Source organism: Penicillium vulpinum (assembly GCF_028829585.1).
Source record: "Penicillium vulpinum strain IBT 29486 chromosome Unknown utg000002l_segment0_segment0, whole genome shotgun sequence".
Lineage (NCBI taxonomy): Eukaryota > Fungi > Ascomycota > Eurotiomycetes > Eurotiales > Aspergillaceae > Penicillium > Penicillium vulpinum.
In genome coordinates, this window is record NW_026643242.1 from 5,464,153 (window position 1) to 5,489,207 (window position 25,055).

A 25,055-nucleotide genomic window follows, 5' to 3' on the forward strand; every position below is an offset into this window, starting at 1 on the left:
AAACTAGTTGATTATTTGTCTCATTCACCCGGAGGCCTTTTCCGATTCAGCTAACTCCGAAATCTCTACGGAAAGCCTTCATGAAGTCATTAATCAACGATTCCACCGTCCACGCCATTGCCCGGTTGTTGAGTCATGGCAGATCCCGACATCCACTCCCAGCGGCGTTCTTCATCCCAAGCGTCAACCGCCTCGAGCAGAAGTCGAAATGCTAAAATTGGTCGTGCCAAAATGCAAAAACGTCATTCAGGTTCCTCCCACACAACAACCGATTTGACATCGTTCCCCTCGCTTTCACCGCCAGACAAATCCTCCACCATCGCCTGCGGCCTGGCAAATGCATTGTTTTCCGAAGATGGAACGGAATCAAATGGAGGCGGGACTGGCCGAGGGCGGAAGGCTACGCTAGCAAATTTGACGACTGGGCCGTCGCACAAATCAGGCCGAGCTGCCCTCTTCGCCGATTCCGTCCCGACACACGATATCCCAGGCGCCCTGCATTTGGCCGATGATGCGCACATTGAGAGGCTGGTTGCTGGGACAGGAGCGGTGAAGATGGTGAGGCAGTTCGCTCGCGATCTGGCTCAACGGGACGCAGAGATCTCGGCCCTCCGCCAACGGGCCGATGCAAGGGAGAGGGAGCTGAAGAGAATGCTGCGAGATGTGTCTGTGTCTAATCAAGACATTGAACGCCGTCTATATCAGCTGGAGAACCCGCAAGGGGATCGTGCCTCGGATGCAGAAAGCACCCATAGCAGCGATCATGCTGGCCAAACCTACTCCGGCTTGAATGGATTGATGTCTCAAGCTATGGAAGACACCGTTGGCTCTCGGCCTCAAGGGGACTCAGCAGAAACCCAGGCCACGATTCGGGCGCAGCGATTAGACAATGATTCCCGAGGCAGCGGAGCCACTGATAACCGAAGGCGTCAAAGCTCGATTCGGGGCTGGCAGGAATACCTTTTTGGATCGACTAATACAAGCCGGAAAACTAGTCGCGCTAGTAGCATTATGAGTGATGTTGGTGAACTTGGAGAAGAAGAGGCCGAGCGCCTCCGAGTGCCCAGCAATCCTGCAATGCGCCGCAAAGCGATTGATGAGCAACTATTTCAGCCCCCGGAGGGCCTGGCACGAAACGGCCCGGCGAAGCGCATTGCTAGCACCTCTACAAATGGCGACGATGCAAGCATTCATTCTCGCAGATCTTCACGTTCTCTTGGCTCTTGGACTGTTAAGTTATTCGCTGGCAATCCTCAGTCGAGCAAAGAAGCAAGCGATGCTGAGCCTGCCCAAAATAGATCCCAGCATAAACGACCGGACGGAGACAAAAGTACTTCGTCTACACTTTCTGCCAATTCTAAGGGTTCAATGTCGGCGGTGGCCGCACTGAAGAGGATAAACAGCAATGCCAGTATACCTACTTCTGGACGGTCTGCCAGTGGATCGAGCATTCAGGGCAAAATGAGCTCTCCTGCCTTGCGACGGACTGCAACTGGCAGCGTGTCTCAGGGCGCAGCGTCGGAGCCTGCGGATAGGGGCTCCACGAATCTGGGACCCGTTGAGATGGACGCCATTTTGCCCATGGAATCGAAGCCTCCGACGCTCACGCCTATTTATAACAATTCCCAACCGGGTGAGTTTCTTACCGACCGGTTTGGTTTCATCTATGATCAACATAGAAAGAAGCGCCAGAGAGAAGCCAGCACTACCAAAAGCAGCATTCACCGTTTGAGTATAGCCGAAACTCTCGGTACGCTTCGAACCGATGCATCAGATCATGAGGATGATCCCGAAATCACAAAACTTCGGCAGGGCGCTTCCGATTCACGTTCTCTACCTGACTCGCCAGATGACCCTGACGGTGGGGCTGTTGCCATCCGTCGCTGGCAGGACTATCTGAAAATCCCGTCCCGTGGCACGGAGCTATTGTCCCACACGCCTTCCGCAGGCCCGATTATCTCTTTGACTACTGCAGGAGAAAATCGCTCTCATAGCTCATCTGTCTCTTATGACAAAGACGGAGCGTTGGCCGTCGGCTCCAGCGTACAACCATCGGCGTCTACGTCGGCTATCACGGCCGACAGCCCTGAATTCTCTGGGTTGTCATCAGATCAGCTTAAAGACACAGCGTCTAGATTTACTGTTGCAGAGATGGAGCCCGTAAAACTGTTATTAGAACAGTTGACTGATCTCCACGATACACTGCAACGTGATCGAACCGTCAGATGGAACGAGTTCCTTCGCAAAGTGCGTGCTGAACGCCGAAAAGAGGGCGAAGCGGCAGCCGCTGCAGCAACTTCCGATCGATCTCTTGCTGCTGTTGACACGCCAGAAGTCTCGCTCGCCGACGGTGAAGTTGTAGGCATCGCAGGTCTGGGCAACAAAGGCAAGGTTGGGCGAGCGAAGTGGCGAGAATTCCGGATGCTCGTACTCGGCGGCATCCCAGTTGCCCTTCGCGCTAAGACTTGGTCAGAATGCAGCGGGGCTTCGGCAATGCGAATTCCTGGCTACTATGATGACCTTGTGCATGGCGTTGGCGGATCGGACCCCGACACTTCTGTTGTCGCACAAATCGACATGGATATTCGCCGTACTCTCACCGATAATGTCTTCTTCCGCAAAGGGCCGGGTGTGAGCAAACTGAAAGAGGTTCTGCTGGCGTACTCGCGCCGTAACCCAGAAGTAGGCTACTGTCAGGGCATGAACCTCATCACAGGGTCTCTGCTGCTGATCATGCCCACTGCTGAGGACGCATTTTGGATTCTGACTTCGATGATCGAAATTATTTTGCCCCAGCACTACTACGACCATGGCTTGCTCGCCTCCCGTGCCGACCAGGTAGTCTTACGCCAGTATATCTCAGAGCTACTTCCCAAACTCTCCGCCCATCTAGAAGAACTGGGCATTGAACTAGAGGCACTCACCTTCCAATGGTTCCTCTCTGTCTTTACAGACTGCCTCTCTGCGGAGGCACTGTATCGTGTATGGGACGTGGTTCTATGTCTTAATGTGACCAGCGCAGTCAATGTCTCCGGGCCAAATACCTCTAGTACTAAGGAGAGCAATGACAAGACTGCCAATGTTGGTGAAAATCTTGCCTCTGGTAGTGGAGGTGGGAGCACATTCCTGTTCCAAGTTGCTCTCGCACTGCTCAAACTCAACGAGCAGCAATTGTTGACGACCTGCTCGACGCCGGCAGCACTCTATACATATATTAACCACCAAATGACCAACCACGCGATCAGTATCGATGGCTTGATCCAAGCTAGTGAAGCACTGCGCAATGTGGTCCGCCGCGAAGATGTCGTTGCACGTCGTGCTGTTGCCCTGCAAGAAATGCGCGAACTGAGCAGCAGTCTAGGCATCTAGACCCTTGCTTGGTACGGAATTTCTCATCATAGCCTTTCATTCATTTCCCCCTACATTTTTCATGCAATGCCGATACGACCTGAGCATAAGGCAAGGAGTTTTAGCTTTTCTGTTCTATTTTTTTTTTCCCTTAGGCGCTATTTCCCTCATTATTACTCCGTCCTGTGTTTTGTGAAAGCACCTGTTGATATGGCCTGTGGTGTTTTGGTTGCTCGTCTCATACACCAACCCAGCATTTGAGATACCCCTGGATTTTACACTTAGGAGGCAGCACTGTTAGACTTGTTTGAATGAAATCGAAGTTATTTTTTTTTTCTTTCAATTATCATTATTATTTGTGCATTATTATGACATTGCTGATTATAGTGAAAGAAGGAACTCCATTCTACAGCCCTGCAGTGCCTAACATGTGGCTCCATTCTTGGAAGGGATAACAAGCTTATCATTCTTCGTAAGTTACTTGCTCCGATTTAAATCATATACGTTTCAGTTTCGTATCGAAATTGAACTCTGTGGGAAATTTCAAAAGCAGAACAATCATTGTAGGTAAATGACAAAAAAAAAGGCACTGCGAAGAGAAACATTGACCAAATCACCTCCAGTATTCAAACCGAAGATCACTATCTGCTCAATTGAGACCATTCAGTTAGCCTGTCTCAGGTCTGGGCTGTCTCGTACTCGTCTCAAAATCAGTCAATGCTGGTCCATCAACCCTCTCCATATACCGAATTATTTCTAACTGGTGAAGCTTGTATTCAAATGTCTGTGCATCCGAGACGCTTCTGCAGAGTTCTCCATCGGTACTGATAGGAGCTGTGACTGGATATGGTGCTGTAGACATGAACCTGGCCTTCAAATGGGGCTTCAAGGTCTCCCTGGCTATTTTCATTCTTCGACCGTCTTCCGTGCCAGTGTAGGCGTCATAGCTAATGTTGGCTTGATCCATGAGGCCTACTACATATCAGTTTTGATTCTCTGGCTTTTCAAGATTTTAATATACGTACGCTCCATATGCTTGATGTAAAGGCACATTCTCTGATATGTGCGTTGGAACTCGCGTTTCTTGATTGTTGCTCTGACATTAAGGTCCAGCATCCAGGCAATCATTGCGCAAGATAGTCCTGTCGATATTTGTCAACTTCTTGTTCTTAAGGAGGATCATGTTCAACCTACCGTCTTTGCTGTAGCCATATTGTTCACTCAGATATGGCGCTGGAATCTTTTCCATGCGGTTCACAAAATCCGGGGGAGGAGTATTTTCAGAGGCCATTTCAACCCAAACTACTAGGAAGAATAAAATGATTCAGAAAAATATCGAATGAGTGTTGAAGAAGAGGGAATTCATTCCTTCTTTTTCTCTCTGTTTTTCGTCTGCGGTGATCACCTCCCAAGAGCCGAGTCGTTCTCTTTGTTCCTCCCTGGTCTATCACAGCCATTCTGACAAGAATGAATTTTCTTTGTCCTCCTTCACGTATTTCCAAGGCTCTAAAAAGGCCAAATACCTCGGGGTTGGTGTAAAAATCGAAATTGTGGGGATGTGAAACGTGCTATGGCTAGATTCTTTGTTCTCAAAATAGATCTTATGTACTGCTTTGACTTGGGCGCTTTGTTCGAATTCCAAGGCATATTCTCTCTGAACAGATTGACTGGACCAGATATCCAAATAATCAATGACCATCTATCTGAATTTGAAAGCCAATCGTTTGTCCGCTGACATTTTCATGCTCTTTTGGTCTATATAACACGCTTCTCTTCTCTTATCCATTTCCTTTGAGAACAACCTATTCCATAGTGCCTTTGACTTAGTTATCATCTCGGCAAAATGAATTATGAACGCATGTCAGCCGAAATCCCCAATCTCTACAGGCTATCTAGGGAGACCAAAGGTAGGCATGTCTTTCTATTTCGCTTCAATCCTCTAGCCTATCGCGAGACTAACAGATATCAGAGGCCGACCTCCTTAACGGACTCCTAGGCTGGATTCGCAACGATACCTTTGGGAAAATGGCAGAAGTATGTGCTCTCTGGGGGGCAATCGTGCAGGCTAATAAGCACCTTGCCAAAGTCGATCGTAAGACTATGCGTTCTACTATGTACCCACTGTTGCTAACCAATCTGTCTCTAATTTAGGTACGCTACAAGCACGTACGATTGAGCATGAGCACTTCAATCTCAAAGAAGTTCTAAATTCGGAGTTGAAGCTGGCCAAGGAAATGATGGCTGCCATTCCTGGTGGTAGACGTGCAGCTACGGTTACTACCGACGAGGACTTTTCTCTTGCTATTAAGCGGTTGAAGTATCTCCGCGAGTACCAATAGTCTGCCTGGTACGTTTCATATTTCAATGAGTAATGTTGTCGTTGTTCATCTGCATAAATATATTCTCTCTTCAAATCTCTCAAAGCCTATTTATTGTCGATAGTGGCTTGCTTCTTCGAATAAGTACCTCCGTTTCCGATAGACTCTTTCTAAAGCCCGTCATTGGTTATTTGCTGCAATATGTAGCCAAAATATTTCCAGTACAAGACCTAGGACCCCATCTAAGGCGCCGTATTCCAGAGGTGCTCGATCTCGTCTCTCTCAAGCTCCCGGTCAAGCAGCCACCCAATACCAGACAGAGTATCAATATGAGACTTGACAGATAACGCGTGCTCGGGCCAACACCAATGAGTATGAGGCATACCGGGATAAACATCCAGGCGAGTAGCGACGCCATGGTCGCGAAGGAGTTTCTCGTATATCAATCCATCATCACGCAGCGTGTCCATCCCATCGACCTGGACATAAGTCGGTGGCAAGCCAGCAAGCGATACATCCGAATTCAATGGCGAAAAATCAACAGACAGGAAGTCTGGCTCCCACCAGCTCATCCAGGTTTCTATATCCTTGGCATTACAGACTGGTGAGTTGGCGTTCTGCTCGCGTGACACCCATAGATGCTTGTATTTTTCTGGTACATGTTTCTCATCCATGCAGGGCGGGACAATGGCCACCACACCTGTCAGTGAAGGGGAGAGCTTCTCTCTCATGGCGCGGTGAGCAGTGACGATTGCCAGGTTTCCTCCGGCTGAACTGCCGCCAATGACGAAGCCCTTTGAGAGATCAGCGCCTAGTGAAGAGGCATTGGCAGCAATCCATTTTACGCTATCCCAAATATCGTTGTGGGAAATGGGGAATTTATGTTGTGGTGCCAGTCTGTAAGAAGGGAGAATGACTGTTGCCCCGTAGAGTGCGGCCGTTGCTGTCGCCCAGGGAAGTAGTTGGATATTCGTGCCACTAAAGAACCCACCACCATAAATCAAAATCACGAGCGGAGTATTAGGCATTGCATTGGGTTGCTTGATCATGCGCATCTCGCTTTCATGACCATCTCGCATTGGGATAGTCATCAGTGTCTCCTGAGTTCCGTGTCTCGAGTACATTTCACAAATAGCCTCTTCATTCACCATTGAGCCTTGAGACAAAACTTCTGCTGGGATTGAGGATATATCGAGAGGGGGATTCTTCTGAAAGATCTACGCATTTTATTAATGAGGGTATAGGGCTCCAGGGCTATCAGTTCTGCTCACCTTGTCCATCTCTAGGTCGATAACACCAAGCTGGAGGACAGCTTGCTTAGTGCTGTAAGGATCCATATTGATAAAATAGGAAATGATAGTACGGAGTAAAGAGAAAAGAGTGCAAATCGGAAATCAGAGTCATGCTCGGAGTCTTTTTTATACAGAAGTGGCGGCTTACATTGCCAAACCCCAGCTTCATAAAATAATTATGAACGCGAGCCGTGCACTAAGTCAGGTAAGGGTAATGATCTACATATTCTATTCGTGAATTTTGTAAATTCAGATAGGAACAGAGATAAAGCCCTATAGTCTCAGTCTAGGACTACCTTGAAGAGTGTATAAAGGCGAAGAGACAAATCAAATAGTCTGATATATACAAAGCCGAGAATGGAAAACTGTCTTATTTCCCTCCGGATACCCCGGTCAAAAGTCCGGCCAGGAATCGGATACAGATTTATACTATTATACTCCGGACTTGGGTCTGTAACAAGCCCCAAAGGGGACCAGAGCCCTACAAGGGGGGTTGGTGGAGGCAGTGAGCACTATAGCCCTTTAAGCAAAGACTGATGAGCACACTATTGACTTGATTCAACGATTGTCGAAATGTCACGAATATCGGAGACGGCGTGTGAAATATTGGAAAGGCCAGGAGAGGCAGTCATATCCTCTTCCCTCAGCTTGGGCTCTGATCCACCCAGAACTGACTGTTATCTAACACCGTAGTTAGATCCAGCGAGTCCATCGTCGGACGCAGTCCCAGGTCCATCACATCCCGTGCAACTGCTTTGATCTGCCGCATGATTGACTGGGAAATGGCCCAGGTGCGAGCCAACGACTTGAAGACGCCGATCGTCAACGCCAAACGGTCGCGGCTAGGGTCTGGCATTTGACCGGCTTTGACCGAGCAGGTGGCCAGTTGGACAATGGAGCTCAGAGTGAGCGCACAGATGAAAAATGGGGTATGCTTGATAACGGGCAGACGGAAGGCAGCCAGGCGAGACAGCTCTCGGGCGGCTTTGGCAGCCTTCATAGCATGCTCGTTGTGGGAGAATGCAGGTACACTGATCGGACCATGGTGGCCACAGATGACTTCTGCGGCAACGGCCGGAGATGAAAGAAGATCGGACCGCGGGAAGTTAAGGTAAATGGCTGCGCCGTTCAGCATCATGGTCGCCTGGAACATGATCTCATCCACACTCCCGTCGGGACGCAAGAGCTCTTCCTTGGATTCTGGCAAGTGGTGGCCCCAACTACCAATTCGCGCATCAAGGGCTTCCACCTGATCCTGCTGTCCTTCGGTCATATCCTGCATTGCTACCACACGACCGAGAATGCGTATGGCTTCAATACGATAGCAGTATGAGGAGAAGTCACGCTCTTCGTCTGCAAACACACGCCCGTCGAATTGTGCAATGGTTGGGGGTTGTGGCGGTGGTAAGGCATCCTGATAAATCCGCTCCTCACATGGAAGTGGGACCTCGAGCGGCACTGCATTGCATCGGTACTCGCGCTGCACACCAAGGGCGGTCATGAGTCCCTCGATTACGAAAAGCTCCCACCAGGTGCGCCGCAGAGACTCTGCGCGAATTGGATCGCCATTGCTCATAAGGATTGCAAACGTCCCTTGATGCATGCCAAGCTCAAAGGCTGAATCTACTGCAGCGGCTAGACAAACTCCGGCCTCACCACGCTCATTGTCTGAATGAAGGACAATCGCCAGCAGAAGCAGCGCTTGCACCTTTTCCACCGATAAATTCTGTTCTAGGACCATTGCAACAACTGTAGGCCGGTACGTGTCACTTGAGGCAGCCGGGGTGAAGTGGGCACCGATGAACTTCATCACCTGCTCCAAGTATGCGGGGAGCAAGGTTCGATATATCAGCCGGTGGGGTGGCAGGATTGGGTGAGCGGCGTGGAAATAGTTATAGTAGATATCGAGCAGGTAGCCATCTCCGCCGATAGCAGAGGAAGAATCTGGGGTCAACGGGCCGCTCATTGGGCGAGCAGATGGAACAATTGGCGTCGAGAAACCTTGCAGTCCGGGACTAGTCGATGCGGATGATGGCAGTGGTACGGCTGACGAATAAGTGAAACCAGCCTGCAAGCTCCAATCCACGGGGACATCGAGCATGCCTACCGCGTGAGGATCCATGGGCAAATATTCTGGCGAGTGAGCGCGACGCTTTTTCGACGGGCCCTTGTACCCTCTCCGAGACTTAGTATATTCACAAGGGGATCGGGACTGTTCACAGCGACTGCAGACAGGAGTCCTGCCATCGCATTTGAGGTGTTTGTGACGGCACTGGAGACAGGCAAGTAAGGCGGGACCTGGTTTAGACCCAGCAGTAGTCTGAAATTCAGTCATAGTGAAGAAAGACGCATATAGGAAATGGCTAAAGAGAGAAAGTAGAACTGAAAGGGATGAATGGAGGGGAAGAGAAGATGGAGGATTGAGAATGTTCAAATGTTCCAATGTTCCAATTATTCCAGGGGGAAAAAAAGTAATTTGTATACAGGCACTTAGGGGGGGACCTGTTGAACTAGGGGGGATGTAATTTTTTTTTTTTCTTTATGGAAGAATGTATATCTTCCTAGAGAAAATGTCAACAAGGATATTCCCTGGAGAGTAATGGAGTAATGGAGTAACGGAGTAGTAAGAAGGTAAAGAAACCCCAGGGGGGGGGGGGGGGGAAGAGACAAAAGTACACCAAAAGTAAAGGGTTCAAGAATTACAAGGCAAAAAAGGTCACGATACAATTGGTTTATTATGTACAGAATACATTACAATGTAACTTGGTACATCTTACTTACATTAATTACAATACATTACCTGATAGCTCTCTTTCTCCAGCTCACACACCTCTCTCCACTTATCAACTTCGTCACACCTCTTTCCCGAGCTCTCTCTTCTTGACTATATCTCTTTTCCTTTTCAATTCTCTCAATTGGAGAGAAAGGGGGAAAAAACCCTTCTTAATCCTACTTTTTATTTTAAGATATTACACACAACTACACTTTGTGCCATCACCCAGAACCTACTGGTTGACGTGTCTTCTCCGACTATATCGCCTTATCCCTAAACACATTCGTCTCTCGACTTGTCATTTTGTCTCTTGACATTTGTCTGTGACCATTCAAATCAATTCTTTGTGGCTTCCCTTCACAATGATCTCCGACAACGACCTCTACCGCCTCGCCATCTTCCTTGGCTCCTGCGCCATGATGATGATTGTCCTATACCACTTCCTCGATGTCAATTCCAGCGAGGAGGAACCAGAGTCTGCTGAAACAGCAAACCAGATCAAGGCTGAGGGGACTGTGCCAGTGTTGTCCACAGACAGGGTGTCAGTTTCAGGGAAAGGGAATTAAATCCAATTTGCGACCTGTGGAAGAGAAGGAACACAAGAATCCAACAGAGAACCAAGATACCAGTGCCTACTCCATTTGATTTTACTTTCGACAGCGGATCGCGGGTCAAGCACAAGCCAATTGCACACACCTGCACTACAGTTTAATTAGTCGGAGAGAAAGGCCGCCATTGCCAATTTCGTGGCTTTATTCATCAGTGCTCTTCGAGTAATTTGAAAATTGTGTGGTTCCTGGGGAATTCACCGTATAGATATCATAGATAAAGCAACGCTCTGGGGATGCCATCCAGGTGCAAAATATCGTGAGCCCCGCTTTAGCAAGATGGCGTATTATGATATGTTCTCAACACCAGTCCCTATGCAAGCCAGTCCCCGTGCAATGAACGAAATCCCATTATGAAAAGGGATAACAAAAAACGAGGGTATCAACAGGGTATCAAAAAAGTCGATTCGACGCATCAATGCTCCCCAACAAATGCGATTTCCCCACAGTGGACCCTGGTCTGCCGAGCTGGTGTTGACAGACGGCGGTCGCTCCAGTCCATTTCAGGTCCAATCTGCTGCTTCCAGTGTCGTCCCGCTTCGAGCAGGGCTTGGGCCTTTGTCTTCTCTGTCAATTTTCCATGTGCCTTGCTGAACGCCTTGACCTGGTGTTCATCCACTGGCAAGACCATGGTTCCTTTGCGAGCGCTTCGGTCTCCCAGAACGGAAGGGTAAGTCGGTTTGTTTTCCGCTAAAACATTCATCCGATTAGATACTTTCTTCAGATCAAAAACAGACTTCGTGTGTAAATCAGCCCCTTAAAGGAGCATCAAGCGTAAGCTAGTCATGATTCTCACCAGTTACTGGCACAGTTGGTCCATCCCCAAGTTCCCAAGCCATTTTAGAAACGTGCTCGCTCGATATATGCGTAAACATATCTGCTGCAGCCATTGGTGTCTTGTTGCCACAGTCTTTCCATTTGCAAACAAGAGAGTGCGGGATGTGAACTTTGATCAGGTGGGCTCGGACCGAGTCAATGTTGTGAAGTTCTGCGGCACACCCCTCCCACTTGCATGGGAAGATTTGATAATGCACAGGTTGTTCGCGAGGAATTGCAACTTCAATATTGTTCACTCCACTCTTGGGAGGGCGCCCTGGTCTTTTCTTCGATGGCATCTTCGGGGGTAATGGTGGGATGACAACCCGTGGCTGAGGAAGACGCCTTGCCTCTGGGGATTTGACGGTCCGACCAGAGTCTGATTGGCTTTTGGCTGTCTGCGCTGGAGGTTTAAGCTTTGTTATAGATTCAGTGACCGCTTGTTTTGTGGCAGGTGAAGGTTCGGGCGGAGCCGCACTCTTCGTAATCGAGTATTGTTGCTGTCGGGGTTGAGATTGGGGTTGAGATTGGGGTTGAGATTGGGGTTGAGATTGGGGTTGAGATTGGGGTTGCGAGGGTGAGGGGGCTGGAAATGGCACGGCGGATTTGTGGGACGAGAAATTTGGCGATGCAGGCACAGGGTCGAGCCTAGGAAGTCCAGAAGGCAAGTCGGAAGAATAAATTTGTTGAGAATGATAGGTCGGGGGTTTGAAAGGCAAAGTACCCCAAGCGCTCAAGCCGTTAGGAGGGGCACGCGCGTCGATCCTTGTTGGTATTGCGACTTGGCGATTTGGCGGTGTGTCACGCGACAGCCTCGGATCGATGTCACGTGCAGTCACGTGGTTTGGTTTAACAGGGTCACATGGAAGTAATTGCCGAGCTGCCTGAGGTGGTTGAGGAGGTAGTTGGGACGCAGGAACTGGAGGTGTGTGATCAACTTGACGTTTAGGCTGCTCAATATCAATCAGGTCCCAACGAAATGTTGCCAGATCTGCAAAGCAGTCGATTCTGGTAAAATTACGGCGTAGTGCTTCAAGATGATGGTTTAGAGGCTTTTCCGTCGGGTGTCTTCCCGCAGCAATCAGTACGTCCCGTGCGATTGTGGTAGGATCATAAGAGTGTTTGCGCAGTGCAGCGCTCTGCCTTATCGGCTGGACCAAATCGTCCCGATTCTTAAGAATTTTATCAGAGCTTCGAGGTCGAGCAGATTCCATAGAAACGCGGGCTCCTGGTACCGAGTTACCTCCTGATGGCTCGTGCCGGAGATTAATTGCTTGGCTTTTAATATTGTCCAGCCGTCGCATCTTTTCGGGTGGCATAAAACCCCTCGAGCTCTCTTGGGATGGAATCAACTGCTTTTTGTGGTGGGTCAATGGTTCCGGCAGTGGAGAAACCCGTGACTGCGTATTTCCCCCAGTAAGCATTTGTGCCGCGGCCGAGGCAGCGAAGGGGCCTCGTCGAGGTCCTAAGGTATTCGAGGGCCCCGAGTGAGAGGCCATAGGGGGAGTGGATGATACAAAGGCTGAGGATATCGCTGGGTTTCTCTGCTCATTTGGTTGGGAGATCGGAGGCTGCTGGCTTGTCTGATTTGGTGCCTGGTAAGATGAAGTAGGTGCTGCTGAACCCTGAGTCCCTCCTTTCCCCTGTGCCGAGCCCTTGTCTAAATGATGTGGGACAATAGTTTTCTGTGCAGTGGGTGCCGGAGGGGCAGAGGCAAGAGCAGGAGAGAGAAGAGAGACAGAAGGAGTGTGGGTTGAGACAGGCTCGGATATTGAAGGGCTGTGGACCCTATGAGGTGCTGTTGACACGGCTGACTGGATATGATCTTGATTTTGAGATGAAGGCCCAGGCGGTATTGGGTTTGATCTGGTGGAATTTGTAGCCGGATTCTGCGTTTGTGGATTGGAACCCTCCCGAGTGCTTGTGGCTAGGATGGTCAACTGGTGGGGTCCAAGTGTGCTGCGTGCTGTAGAAGTTTTGAATCCCTTCGGTGAGACCAAGGGAGTATAAAATGTAGAGTCTGCTGAGGAGTGAGAGCTTGGCGGTGCATGCGAGTGAAATGACTTTTGAACATTTTGGGGTGAAATCATGGAATAGCTTCGATATGGTTTCTGCGATGCTTGGGGCCTTGCCACCGGCGTATGTGTCCTTTGAACCGGGGGTGTCGGCCGGGTTCCTTGCGCTGGAGAGGAATGAGTTGGTCGTTGAGCAGTATTGGATGGAATTGTAAAGTGGCTATGAGAAGGACTTTGCAATGCAACCGGCATTTGTGTTCTTTGAACTTGTGCCATCATCCCTTGTGCCATATGTGGTTGGGTGAACATCTGGGAATGCTGATTTGGGGTTGCCGAGTACCTTTGATACGGGCTTTGTGATGTGGGCAGTACCTGTGCCATGGATTGATTCGTTTTATGTGCAGGGATTGTCAATCTTATATTTTCATGGACCCTGTAAGTGCTTTGATCGGCTGCGGAGGAGATTGATTTAGAGTTGGAAGGCCTCTGTGGGGGGTCAATGGGATCCATATGAGCTTGACCGTGACGATATCCATCCTGAACTGCCTGAGCACTTAAATGTTGTTGGGATGGAATATAGGGATTTGGCCGCTGAGCTGTATTGTGAGAACAATCTGCTGTGCATACAGAGGGGCCAGAATGAAGATTGTTGAATTGCATATTGCTGCTTTGCTGGTGTTGGTTTCCTCTATACTGTCTACCCGAAGCCTCTGAGTACACCTGAGACGGATCCAAGACATGATTAGTCCCAGCATTGGTTGGCCTCATAAATGAATATGGCTTCTGTACCCGCTGGTGCATAACGGCCGCTTTGGCCACCTCCTCGGCATCGTGAAATGCCGGATGTGTCTCATAAGCCTCATTGTTGAAATTGGGGTCGTGGTCGGGTTGGCCATCGGCTGGAAGAAAACTCTGGAGCCAATCGAATCCGTCCATGCCTCCGTTGGACATTTCAAATTGTGCGAGGCTGTCTAAGAGCTAGGATCTCATCGCTGAGGATGTTGTAGCACCAAGCGAACAAAGAGCTTGATCGTAATCCGTTGCGCATGGGAAGGATTGAATCGTGGCCGAAAAGGAACAGACTGGGTATAATAAATAGACTAAAATTGAAACATCAAGGAAGAATCTTCTCAAAGCCCTGAGAACAAAAAAAAAAAAAACGCGGCCAACGGGCTGGCCTGGCGCAGATGTTGTCGAGACGCATTGAGAAGCGCGTTGGAGGTGGATCCCACTATCAACCAATAATATCAAGAGTAGTATTTGCCCTATTTATCAGGTGTCTAGTTGCAAGCCCTGAGACGGCTTAGCGGGAAATTAGTAAGCACACAATCCGGCTCCCGCAACTTGGAATATTCGGCAACACCAGAAAAGATCCTCTCTTCGACCAACGCCAACGACACCCGTTCACTTCACACCCCACGACCTTTAAGATGGCTGTCCGAACCCACGGTGCGTACTTTCTCGCATATCGCCTTGCGCCGATTTGATTCACAACTGCCCGAAACCCCTATCGATACGAATCTTCGCCAATCTTCAACTTTCAATACTGATGGTGTCTCCTCCAGGTATCGCCTCTTCGCGGAGCAAGTCTCGCAAGGCACACTTCCAGGCCCCCTCCAGCGAGCGCCGTGTCATCCTCAGCGCCCCCGTCTCCAAGGAACTCAAGGAGAAGTACGGAGTATGTACCATATGAACCTCCATATCAAATCTGGGCCTGTTCAAGTCGAGTTTTCGCGATTGGAAACTATGGAAAATACAGGCACCAGCATGACACAAATGCACGACGATTCTAACCAGCATTCCGTGACAGATCCGCTCCATTCCCATCCGCAAGGACGACGAAGTCGGTGAGTTTCATTCTTGATGCAATCTGGGAATAATCTCGAGATCTTGAAACTGACTGTTGTGTGCAGTTGTTACCAGAGGTTCGCAGAAGGGCCGTGAGGGAAAGATCACCAACGTCTACCGTCTCAAGTTCTCCATCTTCGTCGAGAAGGTACGATTTGAATCTATAACAGTTGTTGTGGTAGATGCTTACTGCAGTTTTAGATCGTTCGTGACAAGAGCAACGGCCAGAGCGTTCCCATTCCTCTCCACCCCTCCAAGGTCGTCATCACCAAGCTGCACCTCGATAAGGACCGTGAGCAGATCATTGAGCGTATCGCCAAGGGTCGTGAGGCTGTCAAGAGCAAGTCGACTTAAGGGATTTCTTACGTGTGGGGTATAGGTTCATGTTGCAATGGCGGTTGACGGCGCGGGTTCAATTGAAGGACTCCGAGAAACGGAGTTTCCAGCCTGCTATGATCAGGGTAAAGTTTCTGAAACCAGGTGCATTGCGATGAATGAAAAATGAACAAAATTTCCTTTTTCTTCTATCCGGAGTCGGTGCTCGCAGGGCAATTCACTTTGCGCAGCCGGCGTTCTTCTTCCTTACGTCTCCCGCGCACATAGGAACTTCTTTTGAATGCTACAGCTCAATCTTCAGGCCATTTCGTTCCGTGTCCAGTTTGCAGCTCGTCTGGTCTTAGTTTTTTTTTTTTTTTTTTTTTTTTTTTTTTTCTTCCTCCGCTTGCGCAGTTTTGTAGCGATCTCACGTGCTTCGACCTCCAATTCCTCCTTATTGGAAACCAGGAGTATCGCCTTATATATCTCCTCGTCAATCCCGTGCCTTTTAGGACGGAACCTATGGTTGAAGAGGTAAACACTTGGCGTATACAATTTACAGAGCTACTGGGAAGCTGGTAGATTTCTGTCTCACCTGCAGACTCACTCTGATGCTTTCGGGCAAGGACGAAGTGGGTTTGATGGTGAGGGACATATCTTCAAGTTTGAGTATATAGATATAGGCTGTAGCCTGTAGGAATCGGTTCTCTAGGGTCGATGTGGGGGATAATGAATATTTTATATCAATCACTCAATTTACTTTTGTTTGCATCAATATTTCCTCGAACATTTGTCTTATGCATGTATCTTTGGCTGGGCTAGCTAGATATATCCTCCAGAGCGGCAGGTTACAATGGCTGGCTGCTAAGGAGATCAACCAAAAATGCAAATACTACGTTTACACTCCTGGTAGCTTTGCTGTCTGGCTATATGCATACTAAAGATCAAGTTTCTTTTTTTTTGCAGGAGAACTTTGACGGAAATTCTGGCTATTTGAGTTCATATATCAAGGGTTGGATCCGAAGTAATTTGTCCTCATGCTTAGTAGAATCAGTAAAACTCCAACTCATGACTCCAACTCATGAAATGTCTACGGCTTATTGAATCAGCTGTCACTTGCATACTAACTAACAAACAATAAATTCTTCATTTACAATCGCTAAAGCCTTGATAAGAGAATACGTGAGGCACATCAAACCCACTCACCTCCATCACTCAAGTCCTAAAAAATGTATGCAAACTTCGATACCTAGCTAACACAAATTAGATAGATTTAATATACAAACCTGACTAGGAACAAAGTCCAAGGAGTAAAAAACGGAGTAAATTGAACAAAGTAGAAAAGCAGACAACCAACCATCGGATCGTGCTTCATAAGAAAGTCAGAAACCAAAGCAACCCCAGAAACTAAATATTTGAACAAAAAAAAAGCACGCTCGCTGAAATGTTTGACTGGCTACCCGAAACTGCGTTAGTGTCCGACGCACTTCCCCCAGGCAGGTAGTCCACACCCCATACCAATGAACAAATATAGCAAGAAGATAATGACGATCACCATCATAATCATCAACTTGGTATTCTTCCACCACATCCGCCTCCGCAGTCCCCGGCTACGAATCCGGAAATCATGCGCACTCCCGCCAAGCCGATCCGTCTTGTCAACCAGCAGATCGATGCGCTCGCCGCGCTCCAAGACCCGCTCGATATTCTCGGTCATTATATCACGCACGCTGTCAATTTCGCGCCGAGCTGAGGCGAGCGAGTCTGCTGGCGGGGCGGTGTTGTAGCTCTGTAGGAGAGAGCGCAGCTCATTGTTGAAGGCCGCGCAGCCGTAGGCAGGCAGGGCGGCAAACTCGGTTGTAGATGGTTCGTAGGCGGCTAAAAACTTGCGCTTCATTTCTAATAGGTATGCGAATGGGATGCGGCGGCCTTGCTCTGCCGATGCAACTACCACGAAGCTTAGGGGAGCATGCGAGTTGGGCTCTGCAATGTTGCCATCGTCGGATTGATTGCCCGTTGGCGAATCGGAAATGTAATGGACAAAAAGCCGTTCATGGGTGAAGGTGAGCTTTTGTGGCTTGTCGTGTGTGATCTTTGGGAGGATGATGGAGGCTAGTGACGAGGCGGCGCTTGATGAACTTCCCGGCGAGGAGTGTTCGGCCAAAATAGTAGTGCGGTAGGCGATGCAAGAGCTGAATTTGATTATATTGTTAGTCTATGAATCGCTTCTTTGATCGCTCAAATGTCAAGACAGCAAGACTTACTAGAGCAAAGAGCTCGTCTTGGAGGATGAAGCCATAGTGATATGATGTCAGTAGTCGTGACCTCGAATATAGAACCCTGGAGAAATTGTAGCAGAAAAGAGGAGTAAGTTAAAGTGATAGATAATCCTGCAGTTCTCAAGCGCTTGTGATACTTATTTATAGGAGCTAAATAATTTGAAAGATCCTGAAATCTGGAGTACCTTGCGCTGGGGCAGTTCGTGAAATCCGCTGAGTCAGCCCACCTCAAGGCCCGGCGGGCGGGCCCTCCCCGGCGCCGGTCTGACCCGTTTACAGTTGTTTTATATCTATCATGAAAATTGCTCAACTTCATTTAAAACCATCCTTTTGTACATACCTCAAGCTCGTTCTTTGAAACGGGGTTTCAAAATTCTGTTCATAATTTGAGTACATATGTATGCTATACACAATCCTCTATTGACGTTATGTGGGAGTAAAATTTCAGGTCCTCTTCTAAGGGAGAGAGCATCTTCTCTTCCACCTCATTTTGAAATTTCTCTTCTGCCAGTGATGTGTATATCGCATCTAGGCCGAATATACACCGTAAGACACTCTTCTTATAGTTCGGGCCAGAGTCCATGTCATCGGCCAAGTGTCGTGCTGTCAAAGGGTCAGAGAATTCAGGTGGCTAGATTGTAAGTCAGGCCCAGAAGCCTTGTAGGCGACCATGGATGGTACATACCATCCTTTCTTCAACTTCATTTTTCAAGTTCTCAAATACTTCTCGGTACCAAAACTCCAAGAGAACTATACCCAGTGAAAATAGGCATGGGATTGACGCATTTAACCAGGGTCTTGGGACGCTTTGGGATATAGTAGTCAAGTCTATGTTCCGAGTTTCAAAGGTGCGTCGAATTAAGGGGCCGTCGAAGGCAATGGTAGTATCCAAAGAACGCAGGAAAAATATGTCGTATTTGCTCCAGAAATCCGTCAACCAATTCGTGGTATGCAGCTGCATCACCGAAGAAGCTAACTTTAGCCCTAGTCGAGATCTTTGCTCTTGCCGGAATAATTTATCACGCAGGTCTTGAGCCAGAGATATGTTGTCGACAGTTTTAAAGCCCAGCAGCCTTTGATGATGATCTATAGACCTGATACGGTGCTATCGGCCTTTCTCACTTGTGATAAACCCCAGCCAATCTTGTGATGATGAGAGCCCTATGATTGTTGCGCAGGTCAGAGATATCTTCATAATTAGATGCTGTTGGAGAGCCTGGGCCGGTAAATCTAACTTGGATATGACGTTCGGTGTCCTGCCAGTGCTTCTGCGTGACACAAGGTGTGTAGCGGGTGTACACTGGTTTTGTTCAGTCAGTCGCGCCAGAAAGGTGTCCAGGCGCCCGGCTTCTTCTGCGACCCTACAACATTCGGAGACTGCGTCAAAGCCAACCTCTACGACAGCTACACAGAATGGAGTGAGCACGAACGACAATTCCATCGGCGGGGGTGGATTTGTGGTTTATGCTCATGTACTTCCAAATCCGAAGCTTTCTTCTTGGATCATCTAAGGGATTCTCATGCCAGAGTATTTCCCGAAGATCAACAGCAGGCGATGGCGAGACTGTCCGAGCGCTATACATCTTCTGCACAGCAATGTCCCCTGTGCACAAAACCTCCCGTTTCAAATCCGATTTGCTTTCAGCAGCAGTTAGCTCGACATCTTCAGCAGCTGTCTGTTTCTGTTCTCCCCTGTCCTGAGTCAGAACAAAATAAACACGCAACCCGCGATGGAGAGTCAACCGAGTCCCAGCAAGTTGTGGTAATTGACAATGAAGCGAGAACATCATTGAAGTCTATATCAACAAATCAGAGATCGTCAGTGATGGAGGGAGACAAAACTTTGAGTGAGCATTCAAAACCAGTGGACCGGCTCGAAGTTCCTGAGGCGGAGAATCAGCCAGTAGCAGAAGCCCAGATAGCCAAGAAACTCCGGGAAATGCAGAGCAACGAGAGGACACTGGGGCCAGAGCATCCATCGACTGTGAAAGGCAGGAACAAACTCGCGTCAACTTATTGGAAGCGTGACCAATTAGAGGAGGCCGTGGAACTCTCAGAGAAAGTGCCACCGATCAAAGATACGAAGGCTGGTGAGAACAATTCCTCTGCAGTGACGAGTATGAGCAACATCGCGTGGTCATACAAGAGCCAGGCCCGAATCTTGATCTAAAGTATTTTGAGAAGAAGAAATTGATGTTTGGTCCGAGGCATCTATCGACGTTGTATGCTATGGATGACATAGTTACCCCATATTCAATTCTTGGTCGCTACGAAGAGGCAGAATTGATTGGACGCTAGTGAGTGGACCTCGATGAGGGAGTTATCGCCAACGCATAGCTCGCTATTACTTTGGAAAATAAGGCTCGCTTCAACTTGTCGAGAGCAAGGGAAGCTAGAGCCCGCCGAAAAACTTGGGCGAGAGGTTCTCACTGCTTGCCAAGTGTCCTTTGGTACGAATCACTGGTTAACGCTCGACTCTATGAAAGACGTAGCATCTACATATCGACGTCAAGATCGACGGTCAGATGCCGAGGAGCCCAAGAAGAAAATAGTGATTGCCAGCGAGATTGTTCACGGTGAGACAAATCCGGAGACTCTTATATCTATGTGTAACCTGGGCTCTATAATCAGACCTCAAGGCTACCTAGAAGAGGCTAGGGACCTCGGAGAAAAAGAAATAAGAGGGATGGCAAAGGCTGGTATGGATCGCCATATGTACATGCTACACGCTATAGCCAGTCTCTCAGTGACGTATCATATGCTACAATTACTGCCCGAGGCTGGAGCGCTAACATACCGGGCTTTCAGTCTAACAGAAGAGATCCTTAGCAACGACAATCCACAAACCTCTACGCCATGGCCAATCTCAGCAAAATCTATTTATCCCAGAACAAGTTGGATTTCGTGAAAGAGATGACGGAGACAGTATACGCGCGCCGAGAAAGAATATTTGGGAAAGATCATCCTAACACTGTTGTAGCGCTGGAGACTTTGAGGAAATTGTCATACAGAGCCGGATTAGAGGGCTCAGCTCGCGTCGACTCATTGGAGGACCAACTGGAGACTGAAAGGACGGAGATCATGGGAGGATAGGCAAAACCTGTGCGGAGTAGATAAACTTACTATGCAGGTACCTACACATAGTATATCTCGACAGTACGTCAATAGAGAAGTATCTTGGATTCCATTTTGAGCGATGTCTTTTTTCATGCGAACATTCTGCTTCTCCAATCTCAGTCGAAAACAAGAAAGAAGGAAAAAAAAGAATGGGATATTCTAAAAGTAGTCGTGGACAGCAACAAATTCAAACTCAGTATCATTACCTTCGTCCTCCACCTTGTCCATGTGAATATTCTCGGAGATACCAGCAAATGAAGGCTCAGGTGATCCCATATCCATCATAATGGTGCCATTACTCTGTGTTACGTATTCCTCATCGTCGGTAGTTGGGCCAAACCCCAGGGATGATATTTCATCATCGTACTCGGTCATCTCCATGTAAGTTTCCGGCTGCGCTTCATCGTGGCTCTCATAATCCTCATGCTTGAGCCCCGACTGAGAATAGTCCGTAGAGTCTACCGACATGATATCCGAAGCGTGGCTGTAAGTCGCGTTGTGAGATGCGCCATAAATGGTACTCTGTGTATCACTAGGCTCAACCTCGCTGAATGAACCATTGGTTGAGGCGACACTACCAGTGTGCACGGCGGGCCCAGGACCCGAGAAACCACCGATGTCCATGGCGGGGATGATCAAGTCGGTGAAAACACCGCCCGTTCCATCGTCATTGCCGCCCGCCCATAAAGGTAGGTATTGGAATTCATTGTATGTGAGGCAGGTGAGGGTATCTGTGAGTTCGTGTCGCATGGTGGGTGGGTCAGGTTGCTGCAACATCTCTAGTGCGTATTGCCTCAGGAAAGAGTGAAGCTCATCCTTGAATGTTTTTTCGTGGAATATTTCTGTTGAAATGTCTGTCTTTGGTGGCATTGAAGATACAGGCGGAAAATATGGGCTAGGGGTGGGAGCAGGAATGGGATTAAGGAAAGGGCCGTTGTTAGAGGTGCTGCCAACCTCGTTGTCAGATTGCGACTTCCGGACATTAATGGTCATCTCCATCACAGCATGTCCACCTGCATGTCTTGCAGCCAGAGCCTCCTCCTCCTGCCGACCCTGAGCTCTAGTTCTAACCACTTGGTTGAACACATGGATCATCTGACGAACTTCACCAGATGAGACATGGCGAATCCTTGCTGCAGTTTCACCACCAAAGGCCAACAAGCCATTGCCGATTTCCGCTATCGAAGAATAAGAATCCATACGAGGTGCTTCATCTTGACAGAGATCTAGCGACACCAGCGCACTCCAGAAGTTTTTCCCAATCAATCGCTGAAGTACAAATCCCTTGTCTATACCCCATCGGTAGTATGGGTTTTCGGATCTCACCAAGCTTGGAGCCACATGGAATGAGCGGTTTGTGTCTCTTGCCTTGACCAAAGCCCCATAGATGTGGTCACGAATAAATTCCTTCAGCGTCATGACTAGTTGACATATAGTTTCTTGATCTGCAGGATAAAGTTGAAGATGGCGGGTAAGCTTCTGGAACTCGACAATCTGTGCCAACCAAGGCATTTTACTCCCAGCCAAATGTAAGAAGCAGCGAATGACGTAGTCGCCAAAACTCTTACTGGCATATTCGATCCGCTGCACCTCCGTGTCGTCTAGAACATCAGAAACTCGGCTCTGCGCCAAGATTTTCATGGATCCAACGGGTTTGAAATGTGTGGTCCGAATCAAGTATAGCAGGGCTTCGTCCCCAACCATTGCAACAAAAGCATCTCGACAGAGGCAGGAAGATCCGATACCGCATGCCACTCGATAAGTGACATCGGGATGAAGTTCAATGAACCGAATATTGTTGAGCTGGTAGAACCACGAGATGATGTGGTCGCAGATGGCCGGCACCGCAGCCACGTCAAATATTTTGGCGAGCGCGAAAAAGGTCCATAGCTTGCAAGGCGTGTCTATTCTAGGGTTTAGTCCTTCCAAAACGTGGAGAATATGCTCAATGCCTTCGCGGTGACGTGAGGCCGAGTATTCCACCGGCAAGCCTTTCTGCTCCACTATTTCAGGCTGTGATGCCGGAAATTGGTCCTGTGATTCGAATGAGGCTTCAATCTGCTCAGTTCTTAAATCTCCAAGATGATCGACATAGATATCACCTTGAGGCTCAGGTGATGTTGTAGGGAATTGTGTAGGCTGCTCGAAGGATTCCAAGTCATCTTGTCCCCCAATGCACGACCACGGCAGGCTCCACATATCCTGCTTTGAGGCCCACATCCTAATACTCATAGGGCATGAAAGCTCGGTTAGGAATATGACCGCATCTTCGTCCATCGTTGGGGGAGTAAGGTCCAAGACGTATTGAATACCATCTGGAAGCTTGCCAGTCAAGCGGCGTCGCTTTCGAGTCCGGGTCTGCATTTGTGGACTGAAGAGTTGTTTGAAATAGGCAGAGCCTGTACCCAATAATTTCTCACTGTGGATTCGATGGGGGACTGTCCGTACGGAAAGAGGTAACTTGGATCGGATTGTCTCCGGAGAAGGGTCAATGAACATCAGAGTATCTGCGCCATGAAGAAGAAGTAGAAATAGCATTTTTGTGAGGTTGCAAAAGGATTCACGAGCAGCTAAGGGACTCCCTGGGAGCGCTGTGGAGGTATCGGGGATGTTTGTAGGGCTTGAAATAGTGTCAGATTCGCTCGCAGTATGACTATTCGGTTCCTGTTGTTGATCTTGCGGTAAGAGTAGAATATTTTCAATATCTCCACGAGGTATGCAGACTGGAGGGCGAGGATTTAGCTCCATTTTGGATAGAGCTTCAAGAGGTAACCATGAAGGGAAGATGAGATGAGGATGCAGTGGACTAGAGAATAAAATTCAAGTTAATACAGGGAATATTGCAAGAGGTCACCATGAAGAGAAGAAGAGAAAGATGCAGATGACTACCTAAAGAGTAATAGTTAAGTAAGCCAAGGGCAACGGGGAAAGTACAGAAATAGTTCACAGGAGAGTAGAAGAAGAAAATGGGGAGTGGGGAAATGGAGAATGAGGCTCTGGTGCCTAGAGCCTGATAGTAGGTACAGTACCATGTATAGTCATATTTCATGAGTATTTGCACCCCAGTACTTCCTAATGCTTTTCATGTACTCTCTTCTATTGTAGCCTGCATGCTGGAGCTTCTACTATACATATATATAAGCGTGTATGTAAGCCTTCTACTTACTACTTATTACTTAACGCGTTCAATAAAGTATTAACAAGCAGAAAGGAAGATGGCCTGAAAATTTTGGTAGTACTGGGGTGCAAATACTCATGAAACGCCACTGTACAATATATGGACATAGTTAGTACATATTATTTTTGGTACATACATACTCATTTTAGATGTATTTTCAGATGAGTTTCTTAGATATTTTTTAGATACTAAGGCGCAAAACATTGTGTACTCAAAGAGACCTAAATGTTCCTTTTCGATATCACTCTTACACTTTGTTAGCAGTAAATCCTCTAGTGAAAGATGGTATGATTCTGACCCCACTTAGTGCACTTAATGGGTGTTTAATGGCATAAACCCCCCAATAAACAGCAAACAAGAACCACCAGACTGAGAACGCAACCCATGTGATCCGATCTATTATCCCGAGGTCAGAGAAATAAATTAGTAACTCCCTATAGAAATCCCTACGTATTATATAGCTATCCGGGGACCAAGAGAAAACATGAGATGATGTTACTTTTCATAGCCTACAATCCTAATTCTTATAGAAAGAATAATATTAGGATGGAGGCTAGGACCAACGTAGAGGTAGTGGCGGCATCTGCAAATAGACAACAGGGTCAGCTCAAACTGCCCAATTCACTTTCAGCGGGAAAAATGAAGAAAGAAATATGATGTCACGTACAACCGCTGAGAATTATCGATACTACCTAGTCTTCTATCCGGGATCTCGGATAAATCTTCCCAAACCGCACTATAGATACATACACAAACCGACATTGTCCCCAAAGATACGCTAGGTAGTCTCTCTAGAGGCTGGCGTGAGCTGTGAGAACCGGCCAATCTCTTATTTACTCGCATGTTTCTTAGCGACGTCGACGAGGACGTCATATTCGTTGCCAAGGAGTTGGGTGATGTAGGTGCGGACTTCATCGGCGGGCGTAGAGGCCGATCGGAACATTGTGAGACCTGTTATCGGTAGAGATGCTTTCATTTCTATTGTAAGATGTAGAATGCTTTGAAATAATATGAATGAGACCGCTCGAGGACTTGTCTGGCGCTATATACTGATTAGCTACATATGTTCCAAGGCTATGCCGGGCATTATTAGTACTTGTAATCGTGGAGGTGAAGCAGGTTGAACCAATTACAAAGGTTATATATAG

General features: G+C 48.1%; 12 protein-coding genes across 12 annotated transcripts; 6 read left to right on the forward strand and 6 right to left on the reverse strand.

Moving 5' to 3' along the window:
- Positions 1 to 231: 231 nt before the first annotated feature.
- Positions 232 to 3,369, forward strand: N7479_005052 (TBC domain-containing protein; the record flags this gene model as incomplete). Its single annotated transcript, XM_057252749.1, has 1 exon — positions 232 to 3,369. The coding sequence occupies one exon, from the start codon at positions 232 to 234 to the stop codon at positions 3,367 to 3,369; it is 3,138 nt and encodes a 1,045-aa protein (XP_057112074.1).
- A 646-nt stretch (positions 3,370 to 4,015) lies between these two features.
- Positions 4,016 to 4,639, reverse strand: N7479_005053 (uncharacterized protein; the record flags this gene model as incomplete). The annotated part of the gene is made up of 3 exons (XM_057252750.1): positions 4,016 to 4,320; positions 4,374 to 4,490; positions 4,543 to 4,639. 3 exons carry the CDS (start codon positions 4,637 to 4,639, stop codon positions 4,016 to 4,018), a joined length of 519 nt encoding a protein of 172 aa, XP_057112075.1.
- A 552-nt stretch (positions 4,640 to 5,191) lies between these two features.
- On the forward strand, positions 5,192 to 5,687 carry N7479_005054 (uncharacterized protein; the record flags this gene model as incomplete). The annotated part of the gene is made up of 3 exons (XM_057252751.1): positions 5,192 to 5,255; positions 5,318 to 5,440; positions 5,500 to 5,687. The coding sequence occupies 3 exons, from the start codon at positions 5,192 to 5,194 to the stop codon at positions 5,685 to 5,687; spliced, it is 375 nt and encodes a 124-aa protein (XP_057112076.1).
- Positions 5,688 to 5,908: 221 nt separating this feature from the next.
- On the reverse strand, positions 5,909 to 7,003 carry N7479_005055 (alpha/beta hydrolase; the record flags this gene model as incomplete). Its single annotated transcript, XM_057252752.1, has 2 exons — positions 5,909 to 6,883; positions 6,938 to 7,003. The coding sequence occupies 2 exons, from the start codon at positions 7,001 to 7,003 to the stop codon at positions 5,909 to 5,911; spliced, it is 1,041 nt and encodes a 346-aa protein (XP_057112077.1).
- Positions 7,004 to 7,601: 598 nt separating this feature from the next.
- Positions 7,602 to 9,293, reverse strand: N7479_005056 (Zn(II)2Cys6 transcription factor; the record flags this gene model as incomplete). The annotated part of the gene is made up of 1 exon (XM_057252753.1): positions 7,602 to 9,293. The coding sequence occupies one exon, from the start codon at positions 9,291 to 9,293 to the stop codon at positions 7,602 to 7,604; it is 1,692 nt and encodes a 563-aa protein (XP_057112078.1).
- Positions 9,294 to 10,093: 800 nt separating this feature from the next.
- Positions 10,094 to 10,297, forward strand: N7479_005057 (dolichyl-diphosphooligosaccharide--protein glycosyltransferase subunit 4; the record flags this gene model as incomplete). Its single annotated transcript, XM_057252754.1, has 1 exon — positions 10,094 to 10,297. The coding sequence occupies one exon, from the start codon at positions 10,094 to 10,096 to the stop codon at positions 10,295 to 10,297; it is 204 nt and encodes a 67-aa protein (XP_057112079.1).
- A 457-nt stretch (positions 10,298 to 10,754) lies between these two features.
- N7479_005058 (putative C2H2 finger domain protein) lies at positions 10,755 to 14,121 on the reverse strand (the record flags this gene model as incomplete). Its single annotated transcript, XM_057252755.1, has 2 exons — positions 10,755 to 11,029; positions 11,136 to 14,121. 2 exons carry the CDS (start codon positions 14,119 to 14,121, stop codon positions 10,755 to 10,757), a joined length of 3,261 nt encoding a protein of 1,086 aa, XP_057112080.1.
- A 479-nt stretch (positions 14,122 to 14,600) lies between these two features.
- N7479_005059 (60S ribosomal protein uL24) lies at positions 14,601 to 15,372 on the forward strand (the record flags this gene model as incomplete). Its single annotated transcript, XM_057252756.1, has 5 exons — positions 14,601 to 14,619; positions 14,736 to 14,848; positions 14,981 to 15,017; positions 15,084 to 15,166; positions 15,220 to 15,372. The coding sequence occupies 5 exons, from the start codon at positions 14,601 to 14,603 to the stop codon at positions 15,370 to 15,372; spliced, it is 405 nt and encodes a 134-aa protein (XP_057112081.1).
- Positions 15,373 to 16,804: 1,432 nt separating this feature from the next.
- N7479_005060 (synaptobrevin family protein) lies at positions 16,805 to 17,632 on the reverse strand (the record flags this gene model as incomplete). The annotated part of the gene is made up of 2 exons (XM_057252757.1): positions 16,805 to 17,525; positions 17,598 to 17,632. 2 exons carry the CDS (start codon positions 17,630 to 17,632, stop codon positions 16,805 to 16,807), a joined length of 756 nt encoding a protein of 251 aa, XP_057112082.1.
- A 1,181-nt stretch (positions 17,633 to 18,813) lies between these two features.
- N7479_005061 (tetratricopeptide repeat protein) lies at positions 18,814 to 19,782 on the forward strand (the record flags this gene model as incomplete). Its single annotated transcript, XM_057252758.1, has 2 exons — positions 18,814 to 18,836; positions 18,903 to 19,782. The coding sequence occupies 2 exons, from the start codon at positions 18,814 to 18,816 to the stop codon at positions 19,780 to 19,782; spliced, it is 903 nt and encodes a 300-aa protein (XP_057112083.1).
- A 686-nt stretch (positions 19,783 to 20,468) lies between these two features.
- Positions 20,469 to 20,705, forward strand: N7479_005062 (tetratricopeptide repeat protein; the record flags this gene model as incomplete). Its single annotated transcript, XM_057252759.1, has 1 exon — positions 20,469 to 20,705. The coding sequence occupies one exon, from the start codon at positions 20,469 to 20,471 to the stop codon at positions 20,703 to 20,705; it is 237 nt and encodes a 78-aa protein (XP_057112084.1).
- A 183-nt stretch (positions 20,706 to 20,888) lies between these two features.
- N7479_005063 (uncharacterized protein) lies at positions 20,889 to 23,477 on the reverse strand (the record flags this gene model as incomplete). The annotated part of the gene is made up of 1 exon (XM_057252760.1): positions 20,889 to 23,477. The coding sequence occupies one exon, from the start codon at positions 23,475 to 23,477 to the stop codon at positions 20,889 to 20,891; it is 2,589 nt and encodes an 862-aa protein (XP_057112085.1).
- Between the last annotated feature and the right edge of the window lie 1,578 nt (positions 23,478 to 25,055).